The 25,907-nt window shown below is 33.8% G+C and overlaps 1 protein-coding gene across 7 annotated transcripts in view; it reads right to left on the bottom strand.

Annotated features, from left to right (window-relative positions):
• Positions 1 to 25,907, bottom strand: part of USP34 (ubiquitin specific peptidase 34) — a 236,701-nt gene that overhangs the window by 58,136 nt on the left and 152,658 nt on the right. For all 7 annotated transcript variants that reach the window (XM_059943258.1, XM_059943263.1, XM_059943264.1 and 4 more), the window contains 13 exons: positions 25,338 to 25,460; positions 25,126 to 25,209; positions 24,521 to 24,607; positions 19,215 to 19,415; positions 16,573 to 16,655; positions 12,761 to 12,801; positions 12,497 to 12,621; positions 10,927 to 11,079; positions 9,839 to 9,943; positions 7,206 to 7,261; positions 6,988 to 7,108; positions 1,079 to 1,262; positions 445 to 605 (listed from right to left, as the gene is read on the bottom strand). In XM_059943258.1, the coding sequence (XP_059799241.1) occupies positions 445 to 605; positions 1,079 to 1,262; positions 6,988 to 7,108; positions 7,206 to 7,261; positions 9,839 to 9,943; positions 10,927 to 11,079; positions 12,497 to 12,621; positions 12,761 to 12,801; positions 16,573 to 16,655; positions 19,215 to 19,415; positions 24,521 to 24,607; positions 25,126 to 25,209; positions 25,338 to 25,460 (1,524 nt within the window). The remainder of the gene's footprint in view (positions 1 to 444; positions 606 to 1,078; positions 1,263 to 6,987; positions 7,109 to 7,205; positions 7,262 to 9,838; positions 9,944 to 10,926; positions 11,080 to 12,496; positions 12,622 to 12,760; positions 12,802 to 16,572; positions 16,656 to 19,214; positions 19,416 to 24,520; positions 24,608 to 25,125; positions 25,210 to 25,337; positions 25,461 to 25,907) is intronic.

Genomic DNA, 25,907 nt, shown 5'->3' with positions numbered 1-25,907 from the left:
ATAGTTTTAATTTTTTTTTTTTTTTGGGCTGTGTTGGGTCTTCATTGCTGCATGTGTGCTTTCTCTAGTTGCAGCGAGTGGGGACTACTCTTCGTTGCAGTGCGCAGGCTTCTCAGTGCGGTGGCTTTTCTTGTTGCGGAGCACGGGCTCTAGGCACGCAGGCTTTAGTAGCTGCAGCACGTGGGCTCAGTAGTTGCAGCACGCAGGCCCTAGAGCACTTGGGCTTCAGTAGTTGTGGCATGTGGGCTCAGTAGTTGTGGCTCACGGGCTCCAGAGCGCACGCTCAGAAGTTGCGGCACACAGGCTTAGTTGCTCCACGGCATGTGGGATCTTCCTGGACTAGGGATCGAACCCGTGTCCCCTGCATTGGCAGGCAGATTCTTAACCACTGCACCACCAGGGAAGTCCTTATAGTTTTAATTTTTAAAGTAAGGAAAACTGTACCTTAGCAGTGAAGACAGCCTGTCTTGCCTCGGGTATCATGTAAAGTTGCTGAATAGTAGAAGCCAAGTAACAAGTAGCTCCAAGGTTAGTCAGGCCAACAAATCTACACTCAGCACGGACATCTTCATGAGGCCAGTAGTCCCATTTATAAGGTGCATGAGCTGCTGAAAAAAGAGGGAGGAAAGGATGCCCCCCCAAACAAACTATTAAACGTAATATGTTCTGCTTTCATTAACAGCCACTACATCTATTACTTATTTAGTTCATATATATACATAAAACATATGGTAATTTTTTTTTTTTAAATTAAAGGTAATTTTTAAAATTGGTAAGAACACATAGTAAAACTAACTCATTCGTAAATATTCAAAGGACTGCCAAAACTTGTCTTTACTTGGCACTAAATTATTTAACTCAAAAGTGCCAAAGTATTTCACATATCTCTAAAAAGTCCATCACAACTGTTTTTTCCCCAAAAACTAATGTTTACTTTTTAACTTCAGTATGTCCTAGCAACAACAGTTTATAATGTTAAAATGTATGAATGGTGAATTCTTTCTTTAAATCATGCCCTCCAAAATCTCATTTCTACAAACAAAATTTAGAAAGGTTAAAGGAAAAGAAGAATGCTCACACTGCATGTGTTGTGCCATAACCCAGTTATGTATTAATCTGTAGTTTTCGACAGATCCCTTTACCATCTCCACTAACAAATCATAAGCAGCAGCTCTCGAAGAATGTGATTTGCACTTTGGCTGTTGTCTATCTTTTAGACTAGGCAACAAAAACAGGAGATTGAAGATATCTCTTAAAAATTCCTGCAAAAAAAAAGAAAGACCAAGTATATTATCTAAACTTGGAAATTAACTATATTCCAAATAAAATTAATAAGTTACATAGAGTAAAATGGACTATATGACAATCTACAATTTATTAAAAGACTTTAAAAACTTAAAGGAGCATCATATACCATCATCTGAAAGTATTCCCAATGTTCATTTCTCTTAGGGAAATGGAATGGGGGGAGGAGCTTCACCTTCACTCTTCTCTCCCTCTTGATACCTTATAGCTCATTCTTAGAGTCGCATCTACAATGCTATTATATTCCACTCCATTCAGTGACCAAACGTGTTATCTCAGGACTCATTACTCCCTATCTTGAATGCCTCTGCATTTACTTAAGTTTCTCCTTACTACACTCTAATAATTAAAATAGCAGTAGCAGCCAAAGCAGCAACTTACCCATAATGAGCACTTAGAAGTGCCAGATACTATGCAAAGGTCTCAAAACAAAACAAACAAACAAAAAAGGTTAAGCATCTCGCCTGGAGTCACATTTGGCAGGTGCTATACTAAGGATTTAAAACACCAAGCTCTTAACTTCAATACCAGTGAAGTTCAAACTGAGATGCAAGGCTTTACCATTCTAGATATGCTTTTCCCTAAATTTAATCTGCCTGAGAAAGGGCCACCTTTCCCACTTGTTCTTTAATTGGTCCTTTGTTACTATTCCAAAGAAAGTTATCTCCCTCACCCATTTCAATCGCAAGTACTAGCAAGTACTACAACAGTACATTGTTCTGGGGTATAAAACCTCCTGGGGTACTGTATAGAAAAGAGGTAATGTTGTTAAGACCGAGACCCTGCTATCCTTAGAAAGGCTGCATTGTAAAGTTGGCTCCTGGCTGTCACCTGAACACCTGAATGGTCAACAGTTCCCTCCTCTGTTATACAACTTTCCATAAGTGATAAAAGTGGCTCACTGTACCAATTTGTATTTCGTTTATGCAGAATACCTGCTTTCTATCTGGGAGTCTGGAATTTCATTAACTGTGGTCAGTTATGCAGGTACTATGTGCCTACATGACCCACCCCCTGATAAAACCCCTGGACTCCTAGGCTGAAGAGAGCATCCCTGGTAGACAACACCTCAAAGATGTTGTCACACTCATTGCTGGGGGAATTAAGCATGTCCTATGCAACTCCACTGGGAGGGGACTCTCAGAAGGGCGTACCTCATTTCCACCACACTTGGCCCCATGCTTTTTCTTTTGCTTATTTCATTTTCTATTATTTTGCTGTAATAAAGCTTTGTCATGAATACAATTACACGCTGAGTCCTTTGAGTCCTTCTAGTGAATCACTGAATCTGGGAGTGGTCTAGGGAACCTCTGACACAGGTTACCAAATGAAGGACAATTCAGAATATTTTCCCATTAATGACCTCACCTCCTCCATCTCACTACTGTCAAAGAAAGTACAGTGCATAGTTCCTGACTTGGCAAAGAAAGGTACGTTTGGCTAAGAAATACTGAAGGTGAATAGAGGCTTATTTTATATAGCTGACAGACTGACAGTAAGATTATGTCTTGTCTATTCTATAATTCAGAGGTGAGATGACTGTCTTGGAGACACAGAGTAACATATTTACATGAACTGGAAAATAAAGTCACTCACTCAAACAGAAACAGAATTAGCAAATAACTAGTTTAACAATGAACTATCTTTGCTAATCAGTTTAGATCTAGAAACTGAATGAGCTAAATAACCACAGCTCCAAAGTTTTGACAAAATATATTTAAAGCCTGTGATAAAAATATTTTATTGAAACATTAGGGTTGGTAAAAGCATGCTGAAATGAACAATATTTTTATTTTCCTCACTCTGAGTTTCCCAGGAAAGCAGGTGTCCTTAAGTGAAAGAGTAACATATATATTAACATATCCATTTGATAAATAATGGTACAGCCATTTTAGTATACTTCACAGAAAGAAGAACCTCAAACTGATACCTGAGAGAATATTAAAAATAATTTCTGATGATAGAGTGTGATCTTTGACATGTAATTCAGAAGAAATTCAAAGAGTTAAATAACACTGTTAAAACAGAACATTCCTACTGTAAACAGTATGTAAGCACGGTTCCTCACTGTGGTTTCTCACTGTAAAACAATGTGAAACAAGGTTTCTCACAACTTCTATCTATAGAAATATAAAGTAGGAAGAGAATGAATACATGGTCATTCTAGCTTAATAAGGAATATCCATCTACAACTATATGAATTAATTTTAAAAGCCACATACCCTTCTTGTTAATGCATAATTTTCAATAAAATTTCATTTTTAATGTTTCATACTTACTTGGCAAAATTCAAAGTCTATTTACATTGCTTTGATTGCCCATGTCCAAATACATGTAATGATAATACAGAAGAAATTTAAGACAACATCATGTAGTCATAGGAAATAACTATTTTTATCAATTTCAACAATACTCTGGAAATAATATCCTTTAAAAATACTTAAAGCTAGGATAAACTGTACAATGCAGGGAATGTAGCCAATATTTTATAATGACTATAAATGGAGTATAACTGTTATGTATTTATTTTTTTCTGTAAGTGCTATATTTTAAAGATCTTTTTGGACTCATTGTTCTCAACCAAAACAAATAAATTTTAATTTTTTTTTCTTTTCTCTTCTTTTCTAAATGGAGTATAACTTTTAAAAATTGTGAATCACTATGATGTTCACCTGTAACATATATTGTACATCAACTTCAATTTAAAAAAATAGTTAAACTTGAAAAAAAATCTAGAAATTTCTTAAAATTAAAAAATCTGTGACAGGACACCTAGGTTTTCCAAAATTCTTTAAAGAATATGTGAGCAATAAATGTTTGAAGACCACTTCAAAAGAGTTTGAAAAAGTATGCTGCCTCTCAATCTATTACCAGATTTATTCTGTTAAAGCATATTTCTGACATTATTTGACTGATCAAAAACTTGAAAGGCCCCCCTTTTAAATTATAAAAGTAATGCTTTTATTTTACTGTACATATAAAAATAACCTCCTGTGACCACAACAGATGGCCACCTAGTTTCCCCAAATTACCTCCTCTGTATTTCCCCAAGCTCAAGCCAAATTGAACTAATCATTCAATATCCTGCACATACTCAGTGGTTTCCTAGGACTGATTTTTCATTCATACTCTTTTCTGTGACTTAAATGTTTCCCTTACTTTTCTACTTAAGGACTTCATCCTAGTTACAAAAGCTTTATCTTCCTCAAAGCCTTTCCTAATCCCGTCAATACTATCTGATCTTCCATACCTCTGATCGTATCCCTTTAATGGCTCTTATTTTTTACCATGAATTACAAATATCATGAGCAGTCATGATATTATTTGTGAAGGTACATACAAATTTTGCATAAGGCAGACTTCTCAATAATTACCTGCTGAACAAATGAACCATTAGATTGTCAGTTCTTAAGAATCACGACTGAGTCTTAATCATCCATTTGTTCAACATGTATTTGCTAGGTACTATATAAGGTAGTAGAGATAAGAGTGGGGTTTATACTCTTAAAGGGGAATTAGAAGAAGGGAGAAGGGAGGAGGGAGTAGAAGGGAGGAAGAAGAGGAAAGAGGAAGCAGGGAGGCAGGAGAGGAGAGGAAGGAGAGGAAGCAGCAGCAGCAGTAGCGGTGGTGATGGTGGTGGTGAGGGAGACCATATGTGGCCTGGCAAGCCTAAAATATTTACTCTGAGTCTCTTTACGGAAAACAGTTACTCCTCGATAAATTCTAGATGAAATTTTAAAAAATTAATAAATAATAAAGTAAAATCATTACAGTAGAACAGGTATTTTTAGTATCCTGGCGATAAGGACAACTTCTTAATAATACACCAATACCAACTGCCTTAAGCACCTGCACTTGGATACCAAATTGACATTTCAAATTTAACATGTCCAAAATAGAACTACTGATTTTGATACCCCATACCCCCAATCTTATCTATCCTAAATTTTCCCTTTCTTAGTAAATGGCATTATCATTCACTTAGTTTCTCAGGCTTAAAATTGAGAAGTCATTCTTGATTAGTTTCTCTCTCTCCCACCTCACAATCTTCTCAAAATTTAAGCCTTGTGAACTCTATCTTCAATAAATATCCTAAGTCCAACCACTTTTCATCATCATCCCTCTGCAAAACTTAACTGGACCCCTAACCCTCACACTTGCCCTCCTAGTTCTCTACCTGTAGTCTAGATCTCCCCCTAGAACATAAGTAAAGCTTTGAATATGTTAATTCAGACCACATACCTCTCCTGCAAAAAAGCTTCTAAAGGTTTCTGATCTCACCAAAAACACAATGGGAAACTAAAGTTTTGACTACACAAACATTAAAACCTTCTCAATAAACAACTATTAGTAAACAATAAACAATAAAAACAACTATTATTTAACACTGTTCTGGAGGTTCTAGACAAAATTAGGTGAAAGAACAGAGAGAGTTAAGACTTAAAAATGAAGGAGTAAAAAAATTACTTGAAGACAATAAACTAAAAACAAATGAAAAATCAAAGACAATACTGAAGATAAACACAAAGATAACTGAGAAAAAAAATTCTACAAACAGTAAGTGAGCTTAAGGTGGCCTGCAACAAATTCACATACAAAAATCCTTACTCCACATAAACAACTCATCAGAAAACAAAACAGAAGAAAAGAGTTCACTTATGATACCTAACAAAGAAAATCCCTAGGAATAACCTTATTTAAAAATTCCTAAAATTCAAATTCTAAATGAAAACATTAAATTGGAAAACACAACAGTGGTCTTCTATAAATAAGAAGACAAATCCTGTTCTTGTATAGGCAATTTAATATAATTTCAATTTTTCTACATCAATCCATAAATTTAATACAACCCCAATTTAAAAAGTATCAGTATACATTTATATTTTGGAATAAAAGTTACATATTGGTTTATATAACGTATGTAAGACTTCAACCAGCAAGACTATAAATAAATCAAGTTATTCCCAGTGAGTGTAACAGAAAAATTTTAAAAGATCCAGGAGAAAACCCACAAAACAGGGCTTTGTGAAATAAGGGTAGTAGCACAGATTTAAGACAGATAAGACTGTCACCTTAAGTTTATCTTAAGAATCCCTGAGCCTATGCTCATGGGGACAATCTTCCATTCTTTTGGTTATTCCTGTGTTTCCTAACACAATCAGTAACCTCAAGAAAACAATCCTCCAAACCATAACTAACTTCCCTTAATGAAGGCAATGACAAAAGTGCCAATGACAGTAAATAACGTAATCTAAAGAGAAATTAGACATTTGTTGGTATAGAGTTATCAGGTGTTATCAAATAGTCAATTATAGATTTTATAGCAAATGGGCCTTTAAGAAATGAAACCAACAAGTACTCTAAAATGACTACTTATTAATTCCACTGTGTTAAGTTACTAATTCAAAATATTCAATTCTATAAAAATCTACAATTAAGCAGTGACTGCCTCTCTATACACAGTCATAGTAATTAAAACTTGTTCTGCATTCTAAAAACAAGGCTAAGATTCATATTTCTAGGATTCAGCTTATTCAAAGTTCACTGTTCCTGCCAGTAATAAAGTTCTGGTAAACTTCATGTTTGCATGTTTAAGGAAATTTAACATATCCACATACAAGGAAACAATATAAAAAAGTTCAATCTTATTTCATATAAATACTTGGATGTCTTACTACCAACCTGTCCTTCCCTTGAAAATTTAAAGGGTGGTTTGTGTTTAATAACACTTGTTGCAAGCCTTAGGAGTCCTGTAAGCCCATCATCTTCTATATTCCCATCTTGATGATCAAGGATCTCCCTGCTACAAAAAAGAATACAAGCAAAACAAGACAGTTAATAAAATTACGTTCTTTATCTTTCCTCAACAATATAACTGTCAATTTCACATCAAATTTTACCTTCGAATACAGTCAGCTAAATGTCGTGCCAAAGCATCCAGGTCGAGGAGTGTTGTCTTAATACAAAGAGAAAATACAAAATTCAAACACAGATTTTTATGTTCACTATTTCAGATATTATTAAAACAAAAAATCCTTTCCTTTTAAGTAACAAGAATTTGGTTCTCCGAATTCATTAACATGCCAATTAAATTATAAATAATATAACTACTCTTTACTTATACATGATGTCAATAAAATTATACTTATAAACACATCACTGATAGTCCTTCAAAAAAGAATCAATGAAATATTGGTGATAAATTATGAGAGTCACAGTAATTTAACGAGAAGACACTAGGTTTGATTTATTTCTTCTTTAACAATTTGACTGAGATGTAATTAACATACCATACAATTCACCAAGTTTCATTTCTAATACCACTTTTAGAAATAAACTTAAATGCACAGTTCATTTCGGAGCGCTTTAATTCTCATTATAACTGAGCAACAAAATTAAAACAGATTTCATAAAATAGAACTTAATTTAAGAGGATTCCGGGGCTTCCCTGGTGGCGCAGTGGTTGAGAATCTGCCTGCCAATGCAGGGGACACGGGTTCGAGCCCTGGTCTGGGAAGATCCCACATGCCGCGGAGCAACTAGGCCCGTGAGCCACAACTACTGAGCCTGCGCGTCTGGAGCCTGTGCTCCGCAACAAGAGAGGCCGCGATAGTGAGAGGCCCGCACACCGCGATGAAGAGTGGCCCCCGCTTGCCGAAACTAGAGAAAGCCCTCGCACAGAAACGAAGACCCAACACAGCCAAAATTAAATTAATTAATTAATTAATTAAAAATAAATAAATAAATAAAAGGGTCAATTTAAAAAAAAAAAAAAAAAAAAAGAGGATTCCGGGGTATTCCCTGGCAGTCCAGTGGTGGTTAGGATTCCATGCTTCCACTGCCAAGGGTGCAGGCTCAATACCTGGTGGGGGAACTAACTTCCCACAAGCCACATGGTGTGGCCAAAAAAAAAAAAAAAAGAGGATTCTCAAAGAAATTCAGATCACTAAGTAGGAAAATTACTTTGACTAGCAAGAAAGAATATTAGATTCATACTTTAAATAGGCAACCATAGGTTTAAAAAAAAAATCAATGTCTATCTGGAATCAACGTTTTATGGATAAAGTCAAATACATTAAGACATGTTCATGGCGGGGAGGGAGGACTGGTATTGGTAGTCAAAAGATATAAGATACATAAGTACTAAGGATGTAATGCACAACATGATAAATATAATTAACACTGCTGTATGTTATATATATATAAAGTTATTGAGGACTTCCCTGGTGGCACAGTGGTTAAGAATCCGCCTGTCAATGCAGGGGACATGGGTTCGAGCCTTGGTCCGGGAAGATCTCACATGCTGTGGAGCAACTAAGCCTGTGTGCCACAACTACTGAGCCTGCGCTCTAGAGCCTGCAAGCCACAACTACTGAAGCCCGGGAGCCTAGAGCCCGTGCTCCTCAACAAGAGAAGCCACCACAATGAGAAGCACGTGCACCACAACAAAGAGTAGCCCCAGCTCGCCACAACCAGAGAAAGCTCATGCGCAGCAACGAAGACCCAACACAGCCAAAAAATAAATAAATAACTTAATTAATTAATTAAAAAAAGAAGTTGTTGAGAGAGTAAACTGCTCATCACAAGGAAAAAATTTTTTTTTCCATTTCTTTCATTTTATATCAATATGAGATGATGTTCACTATACTTATTGTGGTAATCATTTCATGATATGTGTAAGTCAAGTCATTATGCTATATACCTTAAACTTACACAGTGCTGTATGCCAATTATAACTCAATAAAACTGGAAGAAAAAATTAAAACATGCTCAATTTTAATTTTTATAATTATTTCTTAAATGAAAACTAGAATAAGAATTCAGATGTAAACTGTTCCTTAAAAGTAGGACATTCAAACACGATAGGATTCTTAAAATACAAAGTGTATATACTGGACTTTGATGGAAATACCTGAAAAAAAAAAATTGACAGAAAAGGTTTCCTAAATATTTAAATGTATCTTTTTCAAGCATTTCTCATTTTTCTGAGATCAATTAGATGTATTTTAGCTTACTAAATTTATAAAAAGAAAAAATAAAAGTTTTTATGCGGCAAGTTTGTCTTTGAAATAAACTTGTTTTAAGTACTTCTTTGGATAAAAGTATCATTTTAGTCTCTTATAAGAAAATTAGTAGATCAGCAAACTGATAGTGTTTCTTTAGCTTAAAGTAATTTCTATTTGAATTGCAACTTTATTTTACATTCTCAGAATCCACTTGCTACTATAGAAAGCTGTATATTTAAAGTCTAAATTTCACATTCCAAATAAGATTTTATATCCACAAATCTTACAAGACACAGGAAACTACTTATAAGTACCAAATGAAGACATTTCAACTAAGGTCAGAGTAAAAAGAAGAAAGAAATTAGAGCAGAACAAAAAGGTAAGAATACAGTAGAAAAATTATGACATTTTCAACTCATTACAGATTGATAAAAATGTCCTTAATAATAACGACCTATAAATTCATGAACATACAAGTGCATAATTCATCTCTATTAACAAGTTAATGTATAACTTTCTGAACATACCTGACTAGCATCCTTTATATGTATGTTGTCAACTAATTTGCACAACAACCAAAAATATTCTTTACATCCAGGTTTTAACATTGGTTCTTCTTCATAATCATCTATCTATTAAAAAAAATTTAAACTTTGTGAAAATAGTTTAAAATGGGAAAATAACTTAAAATTATAATACATTTTAAAAACTACAAGCTTTATAAAAAAAATTAAATCCCTACAAACTAAACAGTTTTCAAAATTTAACCCCCCAAAATGGAGAGAATACTCCTAGTGTCTGTAAAATTAGAACAACTATGTATGTTAGTGAATAATAAGAGAACTTTCAAAAAAAACAGTACTCTGAAATTCCTTATAACCTACTTGGAAAAGATATGAATAATGTATAATACTAAATAATGTAGTGCCAACTAAAAGTTCAATGAAAATGTGGAAACAAAAGAAACCTACAGAAAATGAGTATATATAAATCTACCCACATATAATGGTCTATTATAGTTTTGAAAGTTGAAAAATAAAGAACACATTACATTTCCTACATAGTCAATGACAGACGGTAAATATGGAGAAGAAAAACGTAAATCCTACAATGCATCATATTTCTGGGATTAGTAAAATTTACTTATTAATGTGCCCTATATTTATTATGGGGTAGAAGGCTTATATATGGCTAGTGTTAGTGTATACATGGGAACAAGGAAGAAAATTGAAAATTCTGAGTATCATAAAGATAAAAATAAAACAACTGTGACTGAATAAGAAGAAAGCTACATTTATGATGTTTCTATCATTCAACTTATTAACACAAGGCTCAGAACCTAGTAAGGACAAATGTTATTTCCAAAACAATATCCATGAGAGATCCCACAGAGCTGAACCCAAGGACACAGGATCTATCCCTAGGTGTAACATGGACACAATATGTCACAATGCTGCCACTTTAGGAACTATTACATATAACGACCATCCCCCTGGTGAAAACTACAGATAGTAAACAGGTACTCAAAATTACTTGCAAGGATAATACAACGATAAACTTTGGGCAAATGAAACAGCAGAAATAGAAATTGCTCCTGAACACAGTAAAATCTTACCCTAATAGGTTTGAGTGCTTGAGCATCTGGAAGAAATTTCAGCAATGTTGAGGCAGCCAGTAGCAGAAAAGAGCGATTGATTGAGTCTCCTCCATCCAGCCCTGACAGAGATAACTTATAAAGACCATTGCAAGATTCATGACGGACTGCAGTCTAAATGGAAAAGTTCCAAAGATAGTCTGAGTTAGTATTAAAGAGTTAATCTTAAGGTTAATATGTTGGCAGAAATAACATGTTAGATGGCTTCTTTAGTAACATGTTTTAAAATGCAATGTCCTGATCACATACTCATGCATCTAAATAATACATGATCAAATGAAGTACCCCAAAGTATACGGTAATATGTAAAAACATTTCAGAAATTCCCAATATGGTCATAAAAACAAACCAAGTAAATACAAGAACAGACAAATACAAAAAGGATTGAGAAGAGGATATTCATAATAATTTATTTACATGAGATTAAGTAACAGGAAAAATATTGGGTTGGCCAAAAAGTTCATCTGGGTTTTTCTGTAAGATGTTATGGAAAAACCTGAACAAACTTTTTGGCCAACCCAGTATTTTCAGAACTAGAAGCAACTTGGAAAGTATTTAACCCAGAACATTTTACAGATTTTAGAATCTTGTCCAAGTGTCACAATAGTTACCTGGAACAGAGCCAGAACAAGAACACATATGCATTCAATACAAAGCTAATAATATCAGAAAATGTTCTCTAAAAAAGATATGAGGGCTTCCCTGGTGGCGCAGTGGTTGAGAGTCTGCCTGCCAACGCGGGGGACACGGGTTCGGGCCCTGGTCTGGGAAGATCCCACATGCCGTGGAGCAACTAGGCCCGTGAGCCACAGCTACTGAGCCTGCGCGTCTGGAGCCTATGCTCCGCAACAAGAGAGGCTGTGATAGTGAGAGGCCCGCGCACTGCGATGAAGAGTGGCCCCCGCTTGCCACAACTAGAGGAAGCCCTCGCACAGAAATGAAGACCCAACACAGCCAAAAATGAATATATAAATAAAAATAAAGGCAGCTTTAAAAAAAAAAAAAAGATATGAATATCGTGGCTAAGTGTATTAGTAAGAGTGTGTTTATACTATTTCATTTAGGAATATGGTGTGAGTAACATCAAGATACGATTGGTGAAAATTATATTGACTTCAGTGTCAACACTGAAATCAAAAGGACATATATGTCTCTCTTGCATCTAAGGATACACTCAAATAGAAAAAGTAAAAGAAACTTCTCTAAAACGTACATTACAAAAAATAAATGCTGAAATCCTTCTCAACCTTCAGGAAAAAAAACAATTAAAAAAACCCAAAACAAAAGAATCACTCTGTTAACAAATATTGCAGAAAAAGACAAATATGAATGCTACAGAATATTTAATGTTCACACTTAAGTGTACATAGTTCAAAACACTCTAGATCTTAAAGGATTATTAAGTACCTTCCAGGCAACAGGATATATTTATGGAATCATGTTCATTTGTTTCCATTAGCGCTTTTTATCATCGACGTTAATAATAAGAAAAAATATGAAGAGTAGTACTAATCTTCAATCTTTAGCTTACCTCAGGAATAAGGAGAGTCAATTTCTTTAGCCAATCTTGTAAATGATCACTGTCAGCAAGGCTAGATTTCACTAAAGAACAGCAATGAGCCCAACTCACCAAGAGCCACATTGAATAATGTGAAACTACAGAAAAATTGGAAAAAAAAATTACTATAAAGGCTTGTGCATAATGAAAACAAAATGTTCATTATTAAAGATATTATATATAGATGTAACCAGTCATCCAAATCTTCATTAAAAATTAACTTTGTGGAACCCTTACCTTCATGTCTAGACCTGTGATCAGACTGAGCTTTCAAAACTCTGCAAAGTAAAAACACACCACCACCAGTAATTAAATTCAGCAATGAACTAAAAATAACTCAATTTCTTAATACATATCCTTTAACTTTCCCTGCCCGCCAAAAGATTAGATTTTATGAAAGCTGCTAATTTATTTTCCTATGGTCTTCATTTTTAATTTAAAGAATCACTGGCAAAATCTTATTATAACAAACATTAAATGAGTGTTTCAATTTAATAAACAAAATGTGAGTGAATCCCATACTGACTTAAGTGAACTCTCAAAAAGTGCTTAAAGATTTGGTTACTAAAGTGATGTGGCTTACAAAGAGAAAGGTTATAATGGTTTAGAGTCTAAACTTCAGACTCCTAAAAAAAAAAAAAACACCCTTGTGCAGTAGTCCTTGGCCTCCTGGAGTTTATAGCCTATCAGGGGAGATAAGATGAATATAAAAAAAGTTAGGACATAAATATATTCTAGGAGCTAGCTGAGTAAAACAGTCAGCACATACTACTAGAAATGTGAGTTTAATCTTAATCCGTGGCATATGAAATATTCTTTCTGGCTCTAAATGTTATAGCGTCTATAACGACATTATATTCTACTCTAATAGAAAGATACGACTCACAAAAAAAAAAACAAAAAAACCATACAATGACATAAAATGCCCTTCCTTTTGTATTGTTAATGTCAACTTTCATCAGGAATGGTTAAAAGCAAATTATTGAAAAGTAGAGAAAAATAACTAAATTAATTCTATATTACTTCACCTCTATTTTTTCCCCTTGATACTTTTAGTAACTTCAATGGAAAATGTATTACCTCAATTTAAAGAAAACTAAATATTAAAAATTTTCATTTTAATAAAATCAGCATATAGGGATTTAGTATTCACCTTACAAATAAACTGTTTAAAAAAAAAAAAGCACTGATCTCTAGATACCTACATTGTTATAATTAACAAAACACCTATGAAAATCTGAAAGAACAAGACTCATCCGTACTATTGATTTAAAGTAAAAGGTACTAAAAAGTTAAAACTTATAAATCTAGTGTTTGGCCATATTTCATGTTTAACTTTTATCATATTGGTTTAATATATTTAACTTTACCAAGAGCAACCCCCCAATCTACCTTTCAAATATGTAGCATTAGAAGATTTTGATAACAGGCAAAAAGTTCATTTTAGCTATCTTAATTGATAACAAACCTCCCAGCACCATATAAACTGAAGGTGGAGGCTTATGAAAAGAAAATGGTGTAGGAACAGGAGTCAAAAAAACACAAAGATTGGGGGTGGGGGGTAGGGGGCCCTCACATTACAAAGACTGTAATGAGATCTTTACGAATGGAACTGGTAGAATAGAAATAAGAACTGTCACAGTGAACCAGCATGAACAGCAGCAGCTGGTATCAAACTCGCGTATTTTTCGTTGTGTGAGGTTAAGAGTCAAGTGAACATTTCTTAATTCTAAAGAAACAAAAGCAGACAAAAGCAGTCACTGAACTGCCTTGTTAATCAATATATTGTGGCGTGTGGGATAGTGAGGTATACAGAATGTGTGTTAGAACAGGGGTCCCCAACCCCCGGTCCGCAGACCCATACCAGTCCGCAGCCTGTTAGGAACCGGGCCGCACAGCCGGTGAGCAGAGAGCGAGCAAAGCTTCATGTGGGGCTCCCCACTGCTCACATTACCGCCTGAACCGCCCCCCCCCAACCCTGCACACCGGTCTGTAGAAAAATTGTCTTCCATGAAAACGGTCCCTGGTGCCAAAAAGGTTGGGGACTACTGTGTTAGAGGACAAGGAGGAAGAGTTAAGAATTATTTAACTGGAGAGTCACTGGTACTTGGCGTATAAAATGTATTTTATCATACAAACCAAGGTCATGTTATAGCACTTTCTTTGTTTCCCCACATTATCCATTCATAAGTTTTATAAATAATGAGGTAAGGTGACTGGCACTGATAATATAATGGTGAGCAAAATCAGATATAGTTCGTATAGAACTATATGTCCAGTGGAGTAAAGCAGATACTGATCGAGTTATGAATGTGAATTCAACTGAGACAGACACTAAAGAAAGATACATTAAACAAGAAATAATCTTAAAATAATCATGCTACTTATATGCAACCATTGTTTATGAAGGTGACTTTTAAAAGCATCTAAAAACAGGTAACTATTAGCCATAAATAACGTTAAGCACTTTGAAATGTGTTTGTATTAGCTTTGTAAATCATTTAACAATGGCAAACTTCAGCCCAACATAAACACCTACAGAATACAGGACCTGGAAATTAATTCTACACACTTTAACATAATTTATGTGATTATTTGAGGCATACACAGTCAGGTCCTCATGTATCAGCAATTATCATTTATACATTATTAAAATTTTGAACATTAAAAAAAAAGTCTCCAATGTAGCCCAAATAAATGAAATCATATTACACGTTTAAACTATATTCTAATACACATATTTCCAGCTTTATCTATTGAGGGCCTAGAAGCAAGGAAACACTAGGAGCAATGATACTATATTTTGCAGGTTCCCCACCAAAAGGAACTAGGGCTTCTTAAAGAAATGCTGATTCCACAACTAAGGCAGGGAAACTGAAAGCCCGGAAGATCTTAAAATGACAGGGGGGAAAAAAAAAGTACTCCTCCCCTCCACCCAAATAATGGGGACATAGCCAAAGGACACATGAACAAACTTGAAGATGCCAACTAAGGTATAATTTGAGCAAAGTGAATAGTAATAGTAATGAATTATATTGAATGAAAAACATCCAAATTGATACTAACTAAATAAAAGGAAGAGAAAGCTCTTCATCACCACAGAATGCCAACTAATAAACATAAAATGAATGGTAAGAGTTAGAAAATCATTAGTTTGCAAACATTATACTAATATTTAATTCAGGCAAAAATCATCACTGAATGCTAAAAGTAAATTGAGTAAGTTTTATGAGAAGCAGGAAATTTAAACGGTTGCAAATTATCTTCCCATAGGTTACTTTTAATTAGAAAAATCAGAAACTTCATTGTAGAGAAACCTGGAGGAAACCAGATTAACTGATCAAAATTAATATCGCTAATAATAGGACAAACTGGTATCACCAGGATATACTGGGAAAGATACGTTACTTATGGAGTATTCCTGCTAAAATGTACAGTCTGAATCTGATTGTGAGGAACAATCAGGAAAACCTAAATTAAAAGGCTTTATAAAAGAATTGGCTTGTGATACTCAGAAATGTCTGTATCATGAAAGAAAGGCTAAGAAAGTATCCCCAATTAAAGGAAATGGAAGAAATATGACTACCAAACGCAGTACGTGATCCTGGACGAGGAAAAAAATTGCTATAAAAATATTAATGGGACAATCTGAGTATGGACTATATGTTAGATAATATTATATCAATGTTAAATTTTCTAAATTTGAGTATCTTACTATAGTTGTTAGGAAATTGTCCTTGGACTTGGGAGATACACATCAAACTATTTATCAGTAAGTGATCATAATGTCTGAACTCTTACAAGATTCAGGATATGTAAATAAACGTGTGCTTGGGGACACCCACAGAAAATGCGTGCTCATGATCATTCGATAAAAACTGGCAAAATGTTGATAACAATATGCAAATCTACATGAATGATATGAGAGTTCACTAAAACACCCTAACAATTTTTCTGTTAGGTTTCAAATTTTTTTCAAATTAAAATTTTAAAACACTGTATTCTTACTCTAAATACATACAATCATAAATTATGTAAAAACTTCATACCTAGGAGCCAGATTATCATACGTATAAGCAACAGACATAAGTCGCTGAATCAAACTGGTTCCTTGGACAAGAACAAGAAATACCTTTAAAATAAAAACATTAAAAAAAAATCTATAAATATACTAAAACACAAAACTGCGTTTTAAACCAGACTCCAAATTACTTTGATTTTTATTTATAAAAGGATAAGGAATATTCTAAAAATGGTTATTGGAAAATACTGTAAAAATATTAAATATTAGAAAACCAGATTTTTATAAAGAAACCTCAGAATAGCAACTTTAAAAAGAAAATATTAAAAATTTAGAAATACACAGGCAAATCCTTTTTATTTGATCCACAGATTATCTGCATGTCACCCAACAGAGTGAGAAAAATATTATGTATTATTACACACGTCAGTGGTTTTTTTGGGCGGTAGGTGAAGTAACCTTTTTCAGTTTTGAAATAAGAAAAAAAATGTCAAGCAGTGGCACATTCCTCAACCACCCTGAAATAAACATAGAAAAGCAATATAATATACCATAGATACCAAGCATGGATTCCAGATTAAAAACCTTGAGGTTCAACATTTAGTTTGCTAACTTTCAAGCTGTATGACTCTAATAAATACTGAATTTCTAGGTTCTAGTTCTTCATCTATATAGTGGATAAAAATATTTGCTAACTTAATAAAGAATTACTGAATCCCTTCTGCAGGTCAGAACCCATTCTGGGCACTAATTTTATAAAAGCACTGTTCCCATCCTGGGGAACTTAGTCCAGTGCAGCAGAAAACATAGAAAGCACTGTAACACAAGTATATGCAATGTGCCAAGTGAGCAACAGAAGGGAGCAGCAACTAAACCTGTGCCTGGCAAAATAAGAAGAGTTTTAAGAAAAGCTATATTTAGGCTGGAATTGGAAGTTCAATTTGGATTCTGAACCTTCTAAAAGGCTATTAAAGGAGAACAAACGAACTAATGCATGATAGTAAATTATTAAAATAGTGTTCTTCCTTACTATTGGATGACTTCGTCTCCAGAATTAGGGTAACAAAAATTTCCCCCCAAATATCTTAGATTTACCTTCTAAGCTCTAAGTAAATATTATGATAAACAGATGAAAAAATATATATTGTATGCTCTTTTTCTAAACTATAAAAATGTAACATTGGCATATGCATAAGAAAAAATATGCACATAAAAAGATTAACACATAGAGCTATTAATGGTAGTGACCTATATGACTTTGGGGAAGGTTCACTTGTATATTCTTTTTTTTTTCTTTTTTTTTTGGCCACATCACAGCTTGCGGGACCTTAGCTCCCTGACCAGGGATCGAACCTGGGCCCTCGGCAATGAAAGCACAGAGTCCTAACCACTGGACTGCCAAAGAATTCCCTCACTTGTACATTCTAAATTGTTTTCAGTAATTATGTACTTGCATAAATTTGTTAAAAAAAACTAGCCAATTATTTAAAAATGCCATATATGAGTATGTGTATTTTATTTCTCTATCAGTAACAACTAATTACTCCGGTGTTTCTTGAGCAGGTATGAGGTAAGCTGCTGTTCTCAAATGGTTACAAAATGAAGAAGAGATTAAGTAAAAACTCATCTTCATCTCTCTCCAGTTCCCAGTTCACTAATAGAGACACTGGAAGGGCAAATATTTGATCACATGAACAACAGAATCCACAGCCAAAAAGAACTGTAATTTTATTGCTGGATGCACTGGTTATTGTGCCATTTTCGTTTGGCTCTAAACCAACCATACTATGTATTGATACTCGCTCTGTGACACTAGGGCTGGTACATTATAAACTAAATTCCTCCTCTGCCAGCTGGCTTTCTATTAGGTTTGTCAACGTGGGATACTAGAGAGATTACTTCCTTGCTTTTTCTTTCTTTCTTTTTTGTTTGTTTGTTTTGGCCGCACCATGTGGCTCGTGGGATCTTAGTCCCTGACCAGGGATTGAACCCAGGCCCTTGGCAGTGAAAGCGTGGAGCCGTAACCACTGGACCGCCAGGGAATTTCCCCTGCTTTTTCTGTTAACATTGTTCCATTAGTATTTTAACCAGAAGAGGCAAATGATTTCAGAAGCAGTAACAGAACCACTTCCTCGGAGGCCTAAACTCCAGTTCAACAGGATCCCTCCTATAAGCGCCTCATTCCTGATAACCACAACCTTTTACATATATTCCTCAAACCCTAGGGGTGGTGAATGGCCACTTGCCCGCGTTACCTCAACATTCTCTTTTTCATTTTTAGCCCTCCAACACATATGTGTAAAACCAGTTCTCAATTTTAAATTTACTCTGTTGAAATACCTAGTGTGGTTTGTTTTCCTGAATGGACCCTGATACACTCAGTATAAAAATTACTGAGACCAACTAATGAACTCAATCCTACAGTTAGATAACATTAAAATGGCACAAAATTAATTCACTCCTGCATTTTGGATGATGAACTGAAAAGTATTACTGCTTCGTAATTTCTACTGCTTTAAAATGAAGGCATTACTTCTGCTGTTAGGTCATATTGTGGTAATGTAGGAGAGCATTTCATAGACATTAGAGTATTCATTTTGTAAAAACAAAAATATACAAGCTCTCTTAGAAGACAAAATTTATTACTACATGATGACTTTTGTACTTTACCTCTGTTAATCTTGGTATATGAAGACCCTTGGCATGATCACCAGCAGCCTTTCTCGATTTGCCAGGCCATGTTCTTTTCCTATGGCTTTCTGCTATACCAGACCAGGCAAAGACATCATGATAAGCTAAATCCAAATCGGATGGATCTACTGCAAACTGGCATATTAACTTCAGCAAGCAAGCAAGACAGTCTAGCTGCCACTGTGGATAAGAAGAAAATATCATTTCCCTATTTTCATTAATTTAATATGGCTACTATACAACTTGAAATTAAGGCCTAGAAAATAAAAATAATTATAGTTAGTACTTAATCCATGTGGTAAAGAAATTTTGCTGCTCATGTATTATGGTTAGTAACAATCCAATCTTACAAAAATAAAGACACTAGATAACTAGAATGTATATTTAATGAAATGGAAATGATACTTGCATTTCTATCATGAAAGAATCATATAAATATATATAATAGAGATATACAGGATTTAAAAAAATATTGCTCGCAATGTACTACAATTTTAAAAATTATTAAAATGCTAATAAAGATATTTACCTACAAAATTAGCATTGAGAGCAAAAATACTGGAAGTTGTCTCTCCACCTAAGTGGCATATACTCTACTATTTGGGAGTGAAAGCAATTCTCAATAATTCTAGAAAATTATTCAACTGAAAAATCTGCACTTTACATATGTATATTTAAAATAAAACAAGCATTTCATCAGTAAAATACTGTTTAGTATGAAAAGTAAAATTTCTGATTTAAAGCTCTACTTTAAAATTTTTAAAATAAAGCAGTTCCTTCAAATAAATAAGAATATCACCTATGTATGAGAGCTTCAGAGCTTTCTCTTCAATGGTCCTTGTTCTCCTCTTTTCCTAATACCACTACTAAGTGTTATAACTATACCAATATGCCAAGAAACATAGCAATACTATATAATTGATTTTCAAGAAAAGTACCAGGAAATTTCAGTGAGAAAAAAAGTCTTTTCAACAAACAGTGCTAGAAAAATTGGATAGCCATATGGAAAAAATAAAATAAAACCTCAACCTCACTCTACATCTACAAAAGTTAACTCAAAATATAACACAGACCTAAATGTAAAAGATAACTATAAAACTTACAGAAGAACACACAGGAGAAAATCTCTGTGACCTTGGAAAAATGATTTCTTAGCTCGGATATAAATTTTGTTAAAATTTAAAACTTCTCTGCTTAAAAGACACTGTAAATATAAAGAAAAAGCAAGCTACAGATTGAATGCAAATATTCCTAATACATATACCTGACCAAAAAACTTGTCTAAACTGATTAAGGAAAAAAGTCTTATAGCTCTTTACTAAGAAAAAACAAAACAGGGGGATTCCCTGGTGGCACAGTGGTTAAGAATCTGCCTGCCAATGCAGGAGACATGGGTTCGAGCCCTGGTCTGGAGAGATCCCACATGCCACAGAGCAACTAAGCCCGTGTGCCACAAGTACTGAGCCCGCGTGCACAACTACTGAAGCCCGCATGCCTAGAGCCCGTGCTCCGCAACAAGAGAAGCCACCACAATGAGAAGCCTGTGCACAACGAACAGTAGCCCCCGCTTGCCGCAACTAGAGAAAGCCCACACACAGCAACAAAGACCCAACGCAGCCAAAAATAAAATAAATAAAAAGAAAAAAAACCCCCCAAAACGAAAGCAAACCCCAAACAAAGCAAAACAACAACCCCCAGGATATAAAGAGACACCTCACAAAAGAAGATAAAAAACATGGTCAATATGAAACTTATGGAATACAATGAAAGCAATGTTAATGGGGAAACTTATAAATGTAAATGTTTACATTAAAAAAAAAAGAAAAATTCTTATCAACAATCTAACTTTATAGCTTAATGAACTAGAAAAAGAAGACAAACTAAATCTGAAGCTAGTAGTAGAAAGAAGGAAATAATAAAGATCAGAGCAGAGGTAAACAAAACAGGGAACAGAAAAACCTACAGAAAAATCAGTGAAAATCAAAGCTGGTTACTCAAAAAGAACAACAAAATTGACAAACCTTTAGCTAGAAGGACTAAGAAAAAATAAAAGTCAAATTACTATAATCAGAAATGAAAGTGGGAACATTTCAACTAATTCTATAGAGATAAAAAGGATTGTAAGAGAGTACTATGAACAACTGTTGTGTGTCCAAAAACTGGATACCTTACATGAAATGAACAAATTCCTAGAAACACAAAACTTACCAAGACTCAATCACAAAGAAATAGAAAACCTGAACAGACTTATAATTAGTGAAGAGATTGAATCAGTTATCAAAAATCTCCCAAAAAAGAAAAGTTCTGGACCTGACAGCTTCACTAGTAAATTCTAACAAACGTTTAAAGAAGAACTAATACCAACGATCCTCAAACTCTTCCAAAAAACTGAAAAAAGAGGGAACTTCCTAACTCATTCGATGAAGTGAGCATTAACCCTGATACCAAAGCCAGACAAAAGACACTGTCCTCAACAAAATATTAGCAAACAGAATTCAGCAACATAATTAAAAGGATTATACACCATGACCAAGTGGGATTTATTCTTAGAATGCAAGGATGGTTCCACATAGCAATGATCAATGTAAATACTCCAGATTAACAAAATGAAGGAAAAGACTACATCATCTCAATTAATGCAGAAAAAGCATTTGACAAAATTCAACACACTTTCATAATAAAAATACTCAACTACCACAACATAATAAAAGCCATATATGAAAAACCCATAGTGAAAATCATACTCAATGGTGAAAGACTGAAAGCTTTTCCTCTAAGATCAGGAACAAGGCAAGGACGCCTGCTTTCACCACTTCTATTCAACACAGTAGTGGAAGTTTTGGCCTGAGCAATACACAAGAAAAATAAAAGGCATCAAAATTGGAAAGGAAGAAGTAAATTTATCTGTTTGTTTTTGATGTAGAAAACCCTAAAGACTCCATATAAAGGCTCTTAAAACTAGTAAATGATTTCAGCAAAGCAGAAGGATACAAAGTCAACATACAGAATTCAGTTGCATTTCTATATGTGAACAATGAACAATACGAAAGGGAAATTACAAAAACAATTCCATTTACAACAGCATCAAAAAGAATAAAATACTTAGGAATGAACTTAACCAAGGAGCTGAAAGACTTCTACAATGAAAGCTACAAAAAACTGCTCAAAGAAATTAAAGACGAATAAATGGAAACACATCCCGTGTTCACGGACTGGACGACTTATTAAAATATCAATACTACCCAAAGTGACCTACAGATTCAATGCAATCCCTAACAAAATCCTAATGATGTTTTTTGCAGAAACAGAAAAATCCATTCTAAAGTTCACAAGGAATCTCAAGGGACTCCAAATACACAATCTTAAAAGAAAAGAACAAAACTGGAAGACTCACACTTTCTGATTTCAAAACTTACTACAAAGCTACAGTAATCAATACAGTGTAGTACTGGCATAAAGATAGACAAAAAAATAAAAGGAATGGAATAGAGAGCCTGAAAATAAACCCTCACAAATATGTTCAAATGTTTTTTGAAAAGAGTACCAAGACCATTCACTGTGGGGAAAGGAGTCTTTTCAAGAAAATACGCTGGGAAACCTGGATCTCCACATGCAAAAGAATGAAGTTGAACCCTTACCTAACACCATATACAACAATTAACTCAAAATGAATCAAGGATCTAAATATAAGACCTAAAACAATAAAACTCTTGGAAGAAAACACAGAACAAAAGTGCCATGACACTGTATTTGGCAATGATTTCTTGGTTAGTACACCAAAGGCTTAGGTAACAAAAGAAAAAACAGACAAATTGGACTTTATGGAAATTGTGAAATTTTGTTCATCATGTAAGAGTATCCACAGTACCCTATAATATATCAAGAGATACACATTATAAATATGGGATCTCAGTTGACTTGAAAGCCATATGTGTCTCAAGCAAACTGGGCATCTCAAGCATTGCCAGGCTACAATGTGTCCCATACAGCAGTAAATTTTTCTTAATACTTCATAAAAGTGTCCACAATTTTAAAGAAAACAAAGAGAGATCTTTAGCATATGATTACTTGTAAACTTTATTCAAAGCTAAACTTAGAGCAGTTTATAAAAAAAAGTCCTATAAACGACACACAACTACTCATTAAAGATTTTAAATTCTCCCACTTTGCCAAAGAACTAAAAGGCACCTTATAATTCTGAGAGATCACTGAGACAACAAAGACACAACAATAAAACACAACAGACATTTCAGTTCTAAGAGACAGAAAACAATTACTGTAGTAGAGGTATCTATTCTAAAAAGGAAAATATCTGTAGCAAAATATATAAAATAAAAATGGCAGAAAGTATTGAAAGCAATGGTAAGATTAACAAAATCTTGGTAGATAGCAATATGCTTAAATGTATTTTCTTTCTTTAATATCTTGGATGTACCAGCATTTGACAGTAAATTAAGAACATCTGACTCCTAGGTTCTAAAATAATTCTAAAAAACAAGTACTAAGAAATTAAAATTTGAATGCAGTGTTTGATAATGCTATTCTGCTTTGCTGGAGGTCAGGAAATGAGCATCCTTTCCATTTAATACAAAACTGGATTACACAGTTTGGTCCAGCATTATGAATTTTTAAATATTCCACAATTTTATTTTCCTAACATTATAGGACAGTGCTTTGTCAAGTTAACAGTGATAAAGTACCATTTTCTAAAACTTCCATTTTGTTAAGGATCAAAAATTTTGTAAAATACTATTAAAAAAACACTGCAGCAATGTCCAATTGCTATAAAAATTTCTAAAGGCTTACTCTCAAGTTCTGTACCTTTTTCATTGCTGACTAGTCACAAATGCTCTGGAAATACATTTTTGAGCAGTGTTGCTTAAAGGAAGAAATGGTCAAAACAAAATGAAACAAAGAAAAAGGATGTTTTCAAAAAACTGAAGACATAAACCAAGTTTTTCTTAAAAAGCATCTAAATTTTAAGACTATATAAATATTAATATATAGTTTACCAAACTAATGGAAAAATGTTCATGAATTACCTATAGTTAAGAGTCATTAATATTATCACTTAAATTTTTTTAACTGAGTTGACATGGAGAACTCTTATTGCATAATTAGTTTAGCAGATTTCTTATTTTTTCTTAAATTTATTTCTACTGTACTCCACACTTTCCTTTACTACAATAAAGTGTGAAGCAAAAGTTACACTTGCCAATGGTTCATGGAAGTGACTCACTGGGGTTAACTACTGTAACTGGTTGAAAATGCGCATTTTCACTTACCACAGTCCAGGATTCCTGCTCTTTTGGCTCTAGAATTCCAGAATTAAAAATTTCTAATAACTGTTGAAGCCCTCCAGCAGCAACAAACTGTAAGCAATTGTGAGAGTAATGGTAAGAGGAAAGAGCTACATAATATAGTAAAGATCTGCTTTTTGATTCAGTAACTGGGTGTGTGTGTATGTCTGTGTAAGTAAAATATTATATATCTTTCATTTAAGAAATTATTCTTTGATTAAATAACCAATATAACGTCTATACAATAAAGTAATAGCAAACAACTAATTTTTAAGAATTTTTTTAAAAGATTCTTATAAATATCTATATACATATCTTTGTATTCCATTAACCATTTAATCCCAGGCACTGGGATATCCTAACACACTATTCCAATGAAGGAGAAAAAATAATAAGTGCTAAAAATAGGAGCACCAAAGCATTAAATAATCTCAGTTTATTTATTACTGTGATTAGAGTAATACATAATTTTTAAACTATGCTTTATTTAAATGGTAAGTTAGTTTAAAACAATAATTATGGTAACTTCTGGTGGAAAATTAGAGATAAATTATTTTTACCAATACACTGCAAAACATATATGGTCAAACCTTGCAACTCCAGGAATTTTTACTATTTTCCACTTGATCCTCACTTGAATCATCTGAATCTGGATAAAGATCACTATAACTTCCCTGTGGGAATGACAAAAATAAATAAATAAATAAGGAAGGGTGGCGGGAGAATTAAAAGATAACGTACTCTAGAATTTTGTTCCAAAGAGAAAACAAACATTTAATGATAATAATGGAAAAGCAATTACCGTTGACTCTCTTCTTATTCTTCTGTTAGGTTTTCCCAGTGCTTCAATAATTTCCAGGGCATATAATAGCTTGTGAGCACTCTTAATTTTGAGCAGTTCTTTCCAATTAAGTCCATCATTACACTTAAATTAAAAAAAGAAACACAGGTTTCTCCAACCAACTTACTAAGAGACACCCCCCCCCCAAAAAAACTAAAGAAAATGACACTATATAAAAACTCAAATATTACATATATATTGAAATATGTTCAAACAAGTGAAGACCAGTTATATAATTGGTACTAATCATATGCTTAAAACACCAATTATTCATTAAATTTTGTTAAAATTAATACACAACAGCAGCATAGGAAAAAACTGTATGTTAACCTCCACAACAGTTGAGGTAATTTGCCATCTTCCCAATGAAATACACAATGCAGCATAATTGAATGTGTGAACTTTTAAGGATACAGAAGCAGTACAGTGTGTATTTAATATTTATGTGACACCTACTCATTTAAAAAGTCATATACAAACACATAAACTTTAAAATATTGTTCTTTTCTACTCGCAATTTATGAAAGTGTT

The sequence above is a fragment of the Balaenoptera ricei genome, chromosome 13, assembly GCF_028023285.1.
Source record: "Balaenoptera ricei isolate mBalRic1 chromosome 13, mBalRic1.hap2, whole genome shotgun sequence".
NCBI classification, from domain to species: domain Eukaryota; kingdom Metazoa; phylum Chordata; class Mammalia; order Artiodactyla; family Balaenopteridae; genus Balaenoptera; species Balaenoptera ricei.
Note: the sequence above shows the minus strand (reverse complement) of the source record. Positions and strands in the feature narration are given on the sequence as shown.